The 12,667-nt window shown below is 40.9% G+C and overlaps 1 protein-coding gene across 3 annotated transcripts in view; it reads right to left on the bottom strand.

The window, feature by feature from the left end:
- tmem62 (transmembrane protein 62) overlaps positions 1-12,402 on the bottom strand; it is a 103,109-nt gene extending 90,707 nt beyond the window's left edge. For 2 of the 3 annotated variants that reach the window (XM_072264073.1, XM_072264082.1), the window contains exons 1-4: positions 12,088-12,402; positions 11,402-11,513; positions 3,410-3,547; positions 2,010-2,055 (exon numbers count right to left, since the gene is read on the bottom strand). In XM_072264073.1, the coding sequence (XP_072120174.1) occupies positions 2,010-2,055; positions 3,410-3,547; positions 11,402-11,513; positions 12,088-12,267 (476 nt within the window). In that variant the 5' untranslated portion in view covers positions 12,268-12,402. Of the gene's footprint in view, positions 1-2,009; positions 2,056-3,409; positions 3,548-11,401; positions 11,514-12,087 lie in introns of those variants that run through there. The other variant, XM_072264090.1, reaches the window with a different exon arrangement.
- Positions 12,403-12,667: the final 265 nt, after the last annotated feature.

Here is a 12,667-nt window from a genome sequence, read left to right as displayed (position 1 = left end):
TTTTGAATTCGTTGTGCCCGCAACGATTGCAAGCTGTCCAGGCCCTGAGGCAGCAAAGCAGCACCAAACCATGATGCTCCTTCCACCATGCTTCACAGATGGGATGAGGTTTTGACGTTGGTGTGCAATGCCCTTTTTCCTCCAAACATAGCGGTGTGTATTTCTGCCAAAAAGTTCAAATTTTGTCTCTTCTGTCCACAGAACCTTGTCCCAGAAGCATCATGGAACATCCAAACTTGAGATGTGCAGCAATGTTTTTTTTTGGAGAACAGTGGTTTCCTCTATGGTGTCCTTCCATGAACACCATTCTTGTTCAGTGTTTTTCTTATAGTGGACCCACGAACAGAGAACTCAGCAAGTTCTAGAGATTTCTGCAGGTCTTTTGCGGTTAACCTTGGGTTCTTTTTCACCTCCTTCAGCATTGCACGTTGTGCTCTTGGTGTGATCTTTACAGAATGCCCACTCATAAAGAGAGTAGCAACAGTACTGAATTTCCTCCTTTTGTAGACAATTTCTCTTACTGTGGACTGATGGACACTCAGGTCTTTAGAAATGCTCTAGTAGCCTTTTCCAGCTTCATGTACCTCTACAATTCTTCTTCTAAGGTTCTCTGAAAGTCGTTTTGATTGAGGCATGGTGCACATAAACAGATTTTTCTTGAGAAGAGCAGGCTCTGTCAGTAACCTGACTTTGGGTGTCTTTTTTTTATAGGACAGGGCACCTCTACAACCCACACCTCCAATCTCATCTCATTGATTGGAACACCTGACTCCAAATAGCTTTTGGAGAAGGCATTACCCTAGAGGTTCACATACTCTTTCCCAACAGAAGATTTTGGTGTTATTTATTTAATTTGGTTCTCTTTATCTAGTTTTAGGACTTATGTTAAGATCTGATCACACTTTAGGCCATACTTATGTAGAAATAGAGAAAATTCTACCGAGTTCACAAACTTTACAGCACCACTGTACAAGTAGAATGCCTTGGGCTTTTCCTTAATCTTACTCATCAAGGCCTTCTCTTGCACTTCTAGCTCTCCTAAGTCTATTCTTCAACTCCTTCCTGGCCACCTTGTGACTCTCTAGAGCCCTGACTGATCCTTGCTTCCTAAACCTTACATAAGCTTTTTTCTTCCTCTTGACAAATGTTCTACATCTCGTCACACATAGTTCCCTCACCCTACCATCCTCTCCCTACCTTGAATGGACAAACTTATCGAGAACCCCCAGCAAGTACTCCCTAAACAAACTCCACATTTTTGTTGTACAAATGGCATATGTTGATATCTTTCAAAAAAAAACACGCAAGAGAAACATACACAATGAAGAATTTGAATGTTCTGACTGAGAGTGAAATAGATGCAGCTTCAGTATTTTCTCAGAGGGATGAAGAACAAAACTGCAATGTTATGGGTAAGGACTGATGAATGGCATGGTCTCTAAGAGCACCATAATAAACACAAGTGCTAACCTCTGAAACACATATTTCTAACACTTGTCAGGCAAGTCTTATTTCACTAAGTTATGCAAGAATTTCCAGTGTATTTAATACTTCCCCACAACACTATGCAATCCCCAATCCTGCAGCCTGGCTCAGTTCACATGCCCCCTCCTTCTGGTTGCCTAAAATACTCCAGCAGTCTCTATTACTGCCCCACCCTTTCCTTTGTACGTTATGAAAAGCCACTTTGAGAGACAGGTGTTTTCCCATGAAGTATGAAATTTAAACACGAACTTCTTTGTTCCCAGACTTGTGCACCCATTTGAGTCACTGGAATCAGAATAGACAGCTAAATGCAAACTTACTACTGGTTTTAGCTAGAGGTGATACTTGGTACAAGGAAAACAAAGAGAAAATATCTGAGGTGAGACTCAGTTGTTAATTTTCCAAGAAAGGAGAGCTGAATGTATTTTTTCCACCTATATTAATCATAATTCACAGCCCAAGAATGAATAAACAACACATCATTCATTAAATACCAAATTTTAGATAGTTTTTAAGCACAATACCTGTAGTAGTTATTGACACTCTCAAGTGACGGAATATTGAAAGCATCTGTGGTAAGAAAGAGGAAGACTGCATCATGCTAGGCATTTATATTGCACTTTTAATATAATAAAACATCCATAGGTTCTTAGGGATTAATAGGACAAAACGTAAATGCAAAAAAAATCTAGAGCAAAATTTGATTGAAGTGGTATATTCTAATGAGCATCTTAAATGAGGTGATACTGATGGAGGAAGAGGGACTTGCAGACATGACTGCCAAATGGAGTGGGGTTGTACTCAAAAGGAACAGTAACTGACAAATACAGAGATTTTGAGAGACAAGGTATGAAGTTGTAGGGCTGAAACAGGTTAGAGAGAATGAAGTGTGATGCAATTTAATTTGAAAATAAAGCATTTTAAAATTCCAACTCTCCCAAATCCTGATGTTCAAATTCCCAACCACATCCTGAAAGCAGCTTACAATGTTCCATTTCTGATTAATACCATCTTCCTTATTTGACTCACAACATTCTTTGCAGAAAGAAAATATACAGCCAGAATTCACAGCCAGCTTTAATTGCTTCCCATAATTTCTAAACAAAGCCCTGATTTGCATCCAGTGATTCAGACAGCAGGGTCACAAGGAGAGCTCATGTCTAGAGGGTGGTGGGCATCACCATAATATTGGGAGAAACACCAACATCAACTAGGACAGCCCCACGGTTCAGTGGAGAATATTGCTGCTGTGAACTCGTAAGCTTCTAATATTAAGGTTTGCAGTATACCAATTATAATCATATAGCACAGAATCAAGCTCCTCAGTTCACTAAACCTGTCCAATAAACCAGCCCGGAAAAGTTAAGGTTTCAAGTTAAGCCCATCCTTCATCCACACTCAGTGGCAACTTACCTATACCGATCCTATGCTAGTCCTATATCCCAGCAACTTCCCACTCACAGACACACCAGGAGTAGTTTACAGCGGCCGATTAACCTGCCAAATTGCATGCCTTTGGGATATAGAAGGAAACCAGAGCACCCAGGGAAACCCAAACAGCCATAGATAGAACATGCAAACTGTATGCAGAGAGCAGAGGTTAGGACTGAACCCTGGTTATTAGTGCTGTGAGATAGCAGCTCTAATAGTTGCACTAGTGTGCTGTTTGCCTCTTGCATTCTATCTTCCTTCATTTACGAAGTGTTAACACTTTAATAAGCAAGGAAAATTGAATCAGCCATGATGAAATGGCAGTGCAGTCTCAATGGGCCAAATGGCCTAATTCTGCCCCTTAATGTTATGGTCTAGGTACTTGTAAATCTCTAAGGTTCCAGAGAGTTTAAGGACACCTGTTACTCTTCTTTTGAAGCACTATGATTGAATCGCCACCTAATTGGTAGGTGATGACAGAAGACTGCCATACCATGGTTTCCTTTGATATCAATCCACTTGGTCTTTTCCAAAACTCTGGATTTCTTCAAGATAGTCTGATAGGTTTGCCACTCAATCTCATATTGACGAGATCCTATCCTGTTCCTTTCTTTGGCGTCTGTCAGATCTCCTGTGAAAAGCAAATACAATAAGAAAGAGAAATCAAGGCTTTCAGACAGACTCGAACACAGCTTGGAAAAAGACTCTGTTCTCACCACCAATCCTGACCTCCCCATCAGTATCAACCGTCCTTAGGGATTTGTGTTTTGCCAGTTTTCCTTGCTTTTGTGTATTTTTCCCTATCCTATTTTTCGAATGTGCTGAGATACTTAACATTTTCTGACCTCACATATGCTTTACAACTAATATTCCGGGGCTGAGGAAATGCACAAAAGGACCAAAGTACAGCAATTTGTATTTTCCAATCAGCAGTCTCCTGGGTCGTGCTTCAGTTATACAGAGCATTGTTGAGACGACATCTAGAACATAAAGATAAAGATTAGCTTTATTTGTAACAGGTATATTGAAACACGCAGTGAAATGTGTTGTTTGGGTAAAATCAAATCAGCGAGGATTGTTCTGGGAACAGCTTGCAAGTGTCGCTGTACTTCCAGTGCCAACACAGCATGCCCACAACTCACTAACCCCAATGTTTTTAGAACATGGGAGGAAACCGAAGCACCTGGAGAAAAACCCCTGCGGTCACAAAAGAATGTACAAATTCCTCACCGATAGTGGCGTTAATCAAATCCCAGTCATCACTGGCACTGTAAAGTGATTGTGCTAACCATTACACTACAGTGCCGCCTGTGCTCAGTACTCCTCTTGCTTATTTAAAGATTATGTTAATGCAACAGAAACAGCGAAGATAAAGTTTACTAGTTATTACCAGGAATGGATGTGTTGTTTTATAAGGGGGACAAGCTAAGTGAGTAAGACAGTAGTTTGGAAGGCATGATTGAAATGTAAAACGATGGTCAGTGACAAAGCTACTACACCTGCTGCTTTACAATTTAATCCTCACCTCTGGCTGAGATTTTACACTTTTTTCTGGTGAACTTATGGGTTTCATCCAGCTGCTATCATTTTATCCCACATCCCAAATACGTGCAGGAAGAAAGATTCTTCGGCTGCTGTAAATCACCCCCATCAAGAGGGTGAGTGGTTGAAAGGTGGTGGGGAAGGAATTGCCAGGAATGTAAATAAAATAGGAATGGTGTAAATGGGTGCTGCATGGTCAATGCAGACTCAGTGGGCTAAAAAGGTGGTTGTCATGTTTGATATCTTGACAATGGATTTGGAGATGTTTTCTCTTGTGTATAAATCTAGAACTTGGGGGTTCACGTGATAAAAACAAAATTTCAACCATTGAAGGCAAGGTGGATGCAACATTTTAACTGTTTTAAGGCATAGGTAGATAGACGTTCAATAAGCAAGAGCTGAAATGTAGCCATGGCTTACTAGTGATACTTCCACTTCTACATCCAGTAATTGTAGATTCAAGTTGACACAGAAGAGACAAAGCTGAGCAACTCCCTCAGAACCACACCAAAGAATGCTGCAGTGTTAGAGGTGCCATCTGCTAGCAGACATTAAACATTCTCAAGCTTACATAGGTATCAGGGTACATTCTCTGTATCATTTGACAGTGTCCTTCTGAAGTGTATTCACCTACAAAGTTACTTACAGATATTGCATTTAACCCCCAACCACACACAGCCAAACCATCGCTAAATTCATCCCCTTCAACCTCCACAAAGTCATCCACTACCAGGGCACAACTTCAACTTGGAACCTCCAAGGAGTTAAAGTCTGGAGTGACTCCCCCTTCCCAACCAGCCCAGGCCACTCCTGCAGTTGGGTTAAATTCTGAGCTCTGGTGCTCATTGTGATTGGTTTGCACGTTCTCCTTATGACCACATGTATTTCCCCCCCAGATGCTCTATTTCCCCCCCACATCCAAAGGTGCAGGTTACCTAATGATTGTAAATTGCTTCTAGTCTAGGTAGGTGGCAGGAGAACTAAGAGAGTTGATGGACATAAGAGAGAAAAGGCTTAAGGGAAATAAGCAGGAAAATGGGAATACAGGAAAGACAGAAGAGCAACAACTTAATGGGCCAAATGGCCTCCAATGCAAGAAAATGAAAAGTAAGAGGGTTTCTCTGCCCCCCACCCACTTCTGTGAAATATATTCTTCAAATCTGTGATCAAGCTTTTGGTAACTTTCCCTACAGTCTCTATGTAGTTTACTGTCAAACTTTATTCAACAATATTTTCAGACATTACTACTTTACAGATTCTGTACAAAATACCAATTATTGTTACCTTGGTGAGCACTTAGGAATTATTTTGTAATGAAGAAGCATTGTCTCTCCCTTTCTCCACAGCAGTTCCCTTTACGTTTAACATGTCACAACATGTGGATTATCCTCAAAATATGATAATTATTACCAACAGTGACATCACTGACATCAGTGGATCAGTGGATGATGCAACATTAAGGATGAGTGTGCTGTATCAAAATTATGTATCATTCTACTGCCATGATAGAGATGTATCCCTAATATAAAGTCTTTTTGACTATATTATATTTACTTAACAGTAATTATATTTCAATTATCTTTCTGGTATCAACTTAGCACTCAGATTAAGTGGCTGGCTTCCCTTCTCTATTTTTTCAAATGACTGTTGTTCCTATACAAAAAGGGTGCAAAGGTGACCAATTACCTATTGGTGTTACTTAACAGTGACTAGAACATGGTGCCAAGTAATGCTTTATATACAGTTTTGTTCCAGTAGAAACAAAAATCTATTTGTTAGATAGCTGAATAAATCTAATTGTTAGATCGCTGAGAGGTTCTAACCAATGAGGTGCTGCAAGCTTAGTGCAGAAAACTGAGCTGTTCATGATCTTGGTCAATGATTTAGTTTGGGATTAAGTGTTATATATCCATGTTTGCTGATGATATAGCAGAGTAACCTGTGCAAAAGACCTGTGCAGAGTGGTTTTCACAGGATATAAACAAGCTACATGATTAGGCGAGGGTTTGGCAGATGGAATATAATACAGAAAATGTAAGGCTAACCTGCAGTGCAAAATATAAAAATTCCAGTACTTGTTAAATAGTGAGAGATTTAAAAGCCAGAGTATTCATGGGACTAGAGTGTCCAGTTACAGCATGAAAATTGTAGGTCAGCCATTACTGAAAAAATAACTTAATAAAATAATCCAAGACCAAAAACACCTTACTACAACTATATCAGGCCTGGTGAAAATGCACTTTGATTATTGTGCACTGATATGGTCTCCCAACTTGCAAAGGAGAGAGTACAATAATGGTTCACCAAATTGACTCCTGAGATGGTAGGTTGCACTGTTGAGTTTCAAAGATTAAGAGATGTTCTACTGAAACTTGAACCTCTCCCAGGGTTTGAAAGGACAGATGTAAACTTATTCTTTTGTATTTTGAATGCCAAGAACCAGGAGTTAGCCTCTTAAGGGGTCAGCTCTTTCGAACAGAGGAGAAACTTCTGAACCAAGAGGGTTCCAGAGATTCTACTGCTGAATGCATTTAAAACAGTGAACAACTTTTTGATATATGAGGAAAATAAAGGAGTTAGTGCAAGAAATAGGCACAGAAGTAAAAGTTTAATGAGTAATGAGCAGAGACCAAACAGTCTATTGCTGCTTTCAGAAACAGCAGCATCTGGTTAATAATTAGTGAGATAACAATAGATCAGAATCCACATGCCATATTCTCCAGGAACATAGAGCAAAATACCAAGCTTTGTCCTTCTAAAGACATTGAAAATCATTTTTACATCACAGTCTGAATGCTATATACTTATCTCGAAATTGTACGTTTTAAATGATTAAGTAAACTTTAGTAAAAATAGGAAGCTATCAGCTGTAATAAATTGGTTCACAATCAAACACAGCACAGGACGAAAGGGCTGAAAAAATGTGGACATTACTAACTTTACTTATCTTAATGCATGAACCTAGAAGTGTTTTGAATAAGTTGCTCACTTTTATCTCTGCTGGTCACCTTCAATGCTGTAGAGTAGCAGGGAAAATGGGTGATCTGTGTCTTCTTTAAATTACTGTTTTATTACTTCCTTCTAGCTTTGCTTTCTCTCTCCCAACCTCCCTTCCTCATTTTGCTTTTCTTTCTCTCTTCTCCCTTTCTGTTTTTTCAAGACCATTTGATATAGAAGCAGAATTTGGCTCCACCATTTCATCGTAGCTGATCCGTATTTCCTCTCAGCCCCAATCTCCTGCCTCCCCCCCCCCCCGTATCCCTTCATGCCCTGACCAATCAAGAATCTATCAACCTCTGCCTTGTGAGGTGAGGCCTCCACCAGTCAGGGTCAACCATGGATGTTGCATCCGAGCTGTTCAAGTGTCCACAAGCCTGGGCAGTACGATACGGAGAGCAAGCTGTTGCCCATGTAGCAAGCTCCCCCACTTCACACATCTGAACGGCAGAGACTGATACAGTTTTGTTCCAGCAGCGTTGCAGGAATTCCAGCCAGCATTGAACTCAATGCAGCACTACCTTAGGGATTCCAGCTCTGGATTTTTCCCTGGGGTTTACTCCCGAAGCCCATGAGTGGGTATAGCTGCAAGGCAGTGGAGGTTTGAGATCGGAGTTTTCCTTCTCGATGAGCTGCCAACCATGGCTAACAAGCCCCATCTGCTCAAAGCAACTGGCTTTAAGGCGCCAGTAACCTGGCTTTGCCCCTCCTCCTGTCAGTAGAAACAGTTCTGCCAGGCTTTGTACCTAAGCCACACGTGAAGACCAGGAGGTGGACCTAGTTGTCAGAGGTTTCTTTGAGGCACACACCATTGGGAGCATTTAATAGGTAGTGGGAGCTTGTCGTCATTACCACCCCAGCTATAACAACCATAGCAACCAACCTCTGCCTTAAATATACATTAAAAATTTGGCCTCCACAGCTGCCTGTGGCAAAGAATTCCACAGATTCACCACCTCTGGCTAAAGAAATTCCTCCTCATCTCCGTTCTAAAAGGATGCCCCTCTATTCTGAGGCTATGTCCTCTGGTCTTAGACCCTCACACCATAGGAAACATCCTCTCCACATCCACTCTATCAAGATCTTTCACCGTTCAATTGGTTTCAATGAGGTCACCCCTCATTCTTCTGAATTCCAGTGAATACAGGCCCAAAGGCATCAAATGCTCTTCATATGAAAAGCTATTCAATCATGGAAACATTTTAATGAACCTCCTTTGAACCCTCTCAAATTTCAGCACATCCTTTCCAAGATAAGGGGCCCAAAACTGCTTGCAATACTCCAAGTGAGGCCTCATCAGTGCTTTATAAAGTCTCAATATTACATCCTCGCTTTTATATTCTAGTCTCTTGAAATGAATGCTAACATCACATTTGCCTTCCTCACCACAGACTCATCCTGCAAATTAATCTTTACGGAATCCTGCACAAGAACTGCCAAGTCCCTTTGTACCCTAGTTTTTTGAATTTTCTCTCTATTTAGAAGATGGTCAACCCTTTCATTACTTCTACCAAAGTGCATAAACATACATTTCTTGACACTGTATTCCATCCGCCATTTCTTTGCTCGTTCCACTAATCTGCAAGTCCTTCTGTAGCCTCTCTACTTCCTCAAAACTACCTGCCCCTCCAACTATCTCTATATCATCTGCAAATTGCATCAAAGCCATCAATTCTATCATCCAAATCATTGACATATAATGTAAAAAGAATCAGTCTCAACACAGACCCCTGTGGAATACCACTAGTCACCAACAGCTAGCCGGAAAATGCTCCCTTTATTCCTGCTCTTTGACATTGCTTTATCCATGCTCGAATCGTTCCTGTAATACCATCAGCTCATAGCTTGTTAAGCAGGCTCACGTGTGACACCTTGTCAAAGGTCTTCTGAAAATCCAAATACACAACCTCAATCGATTCTCCTTTGTCTATCCTAATTGGTATTTCTTCAAAGAATGCCAACAGATTTGTCAGGCAAAATTTTCCCTTGAGAAAATCATGCTGACTACAGCCTATTTTATCATGTGACCCCCAAGTACCCCAAAACCACATCTTTAACAATCGACTCCAACATCTTCCCAACCACTGAGGTCAGTCTAACTGACCTATAATTTCCTTTTCTTCCTGCCTCTCTCACTTCTTGGAGAGTGGAGTGACACTTGTAATTTTCCAGTCTTCTGGAACCTTTCCAGAATCTAGTGATTCTTGAAAAATCATTACTAATGCCTCCACGATTTGTTACTGAGAACAAAGTTATGCTCATTAATACTAAATGTTCGTTAAAATGTTTTACCTAATTCCTCTCAATTCACATAAACTGATGTAAAAGTGATTTCCCACAGAAGAGTAGATTTTTGGAAGAACAAGTTAATCTAGCTGCACTCTGCTGTTATTACTCAGGTTTGTGGTATATTGGTTTGAAATGGACATAGCACACAAGTGGAATGCTAATGTACAGCAAAAATCAAAATGTGACTGCAAATCTCAGCAGATGCCTTTTTTACCCGAATAGTATGACTGATAGTCAGCATAGCACTTTCTCCTCACAAAGTTAACAAAAGGCACTTGGTGTTGTACTTGCACATACCAACACTAGCCAGGATCTGTATGCTGCTTCCTTCACTGGCTGTCTTTAAACTGGAAAGAGTATAATTAACCATAGGACAATGGGAAACACCTTAGAAAGTTATGTCCATCACTCCAGTGCTGATTCACAGGAAGGACTTTAGGATTTAAGCTAAAAATGACAGGTTTCTTAAATTTAAGCTGTGTTCCATTGAATTCATGTAATTGAGAATTTATCTTAAATATAAATCAATGTAACTGTACAGACATAGAAAAGCTATTTCCTTCAATGAAGGAATTGGGGTGGTGGTGATGGTGGCGGGGGGAAGCAGAAAGGAGCATAGTGCTAGAGCTAAGCCACACCAGAGCAAAATCAGAAAGCACTTATTGACACAAACACTAAACAGAAATCTGGAACTCTTCCCAAATACTGATGAATACTGGGCACCAATTAACATTTGAGAATGAGACTGTTGAATTTTTGTACATTAAAAACATTTAGGCACATTGAGAAATGCAGGTAATTGGAGTTCAGATGTAGATCAACCACCATCTTTTGGGTTTGAGTTCAGTGATCTCATCATGGGGCTTATGCAATTTAAAAGGGGTGCTAATTAGTGTCATTTTTTCATTGAAACTTGATTCATCCAATTATTCACAATGCTGGACTATTAGAAATGGGGTATTAGAAATGGGATTACAAGAAATCAGATGGAATTTTCAATCCAAAAATAGTATTAGCTTCTACAGGAGAACCTTAATGCCAATGATGTAATGAAGTAGTAATTTCATGAATTTAAGCTTAAAGGGAAGGGATAAAATAAGAGGATGAGCAAATTAGAGGTTAACAACATCACTGTTCCAAAGTCAGCACCAACATCACTTTGACAACCAGGTGGATTTACAATGCCTCTACACTCTGTGCATTCTTGCTGCAGTTCTGATGTTAATATCGCACAGTTATAAATAATGAAACTTACCATTTAAACTTGCAATAGTGGTGCAATCCAAAAACCAATGTCAATGCATTTACACTATTCTATTAAATATTTAAGTTGGGAAAAGGCCATTTCTGCCCTGGCTAGAAAAACTGTTGGTTTCTTATGTGGGGAAAGGGGATCTCCAAGATATTGATTCAAAAAACCACTCAATTCAATGTTTGCCCTTCAATTATCTTCTTTTTCCCAAACATTACTGCCTTTCATGAAAAGGAAAAAAATACTGTCCACCTTTAAGAAAGAAAATTGTCAAAATAAGCAATATAAATGATAATTCAGCTTTATAACTAAGAATGCGTTCTGTTAATCACATTGGATGCTGCAGTTAAATATCTGATTAACTATAGATCGACCAATAACCAAATTATTAGTATCATAACCTACCTGTGACGAAAACGATTTCTGGCTTAATTACATCAATAGTCTCCGTGCAAAATTTCTGAAAGTCAGGGGCTCTTTGGGGATCGACAAACTTACTGATGTGGATGTCAGACACCTAAGCAGAAAAACAGGTCTCAGTTAACTCAACCATGAACATTGCGACTATAATACCTTCAAGTTTTAATATTCTACACTCTCGAAACCCGACTCTAACCTCTACTTCATTCAGAATACAACACAACTCCAGCCACCGCCACAAAACATCCAGACACTCAGATGTGGGTGTTATTCTTAATTTAACACTGAAGGTTTTAGTTGCTGTAGGAAACTATCTCACCCACTGCTCCGGTTCACATGAAAAATACGTCACGCTTAAGCACAAGAAAAAAACATATATAAACAAGCCAAATTCCAATTATTAAGATAGTAAAAGACTTGTTAAGGGGCGGAAAGTAATCGCACATAATTTCAACTACATCGCCGGCTAGGACTTTACAGAATTGTTTAAAAGATAGCTCATAAATGAAATAGAAAATACAGGGCACGGAGCAGGTGAAGTTTTGATTTGGATCCAGAAAACTAGCGCAGGAGGAAGCGTTATTACTTTACAGTGTTGGGCGGGTTAATTCACGTTCGCCCCAATGCTGCACAGTCGAGCTGGAGGCCTGTACCGTCGCCGAAGGGCCTACCTGCAGGAACCAAAAGATGTTGTCCATGCCCCCAGCCGGGTACGGAGGCTGCTCTCCCCGCGAGTGTTGGCCGGTTCCACCGCGCGGCCGCAGCTGCACCGTGTAGTTTTCCAGCACGTAGCCGGTGAGGCAGGCCAGCAGGAGGCCGGCTGCGATCAGCGCGCTGAACAGGGCGAACATCCCTAACGACCGCCTGGGCGTCCTCGCCCAGGTTGAGGAGAGACTGGACCACGCCGCTGACAGCAGCCCCACCCACAGCAGCAAGGCCTGCCCTCCCGCCAGGGAACCGTCTGTGAAGCACCGCTTAAAGGGGCGGCCTTCCACCTGCGTCAATCCTGTTTCTGCCAAGCTGTTCGCGTCATCTGGAGCGGCCTATAGCGTCCGGGGCTCGGCAGAAGTGCGCTTTGGGATTAAAGGCGGTTATGGATCCTCTTCTCACCTGCCCAGCCCCTTTCCCTAAAACTAAACATTAGAATTATCTCCTCACCGCCACCATTCCTTGGGCCTGCGGCGTACCAGCTTAAAAATTCCTGAATGCAATGTAGGAATTCTGCGTCCTCAATACGTTCGACACTCCCTG

The sequence above is a fragment of the Mobula birostris genome, chromosome 1 (assembly GCF_030028105.1).
Source record: "Mobula birostris isolate sMobBir1 chromosome 1, sMobBir1.hap1, whole genome shotgun sequence".
NCBI classification, from domain to species: Eukaryota; Metazoa; Chordata; class Chondrichthyes; order Myliobatiformes; family Myliobatidae; genus Mobula; species Mobula birostris.
Note: the sequence above shows the minus strand (reverse complement) of the source record. Positions and strands in the feature narration are given on the sequence as shown.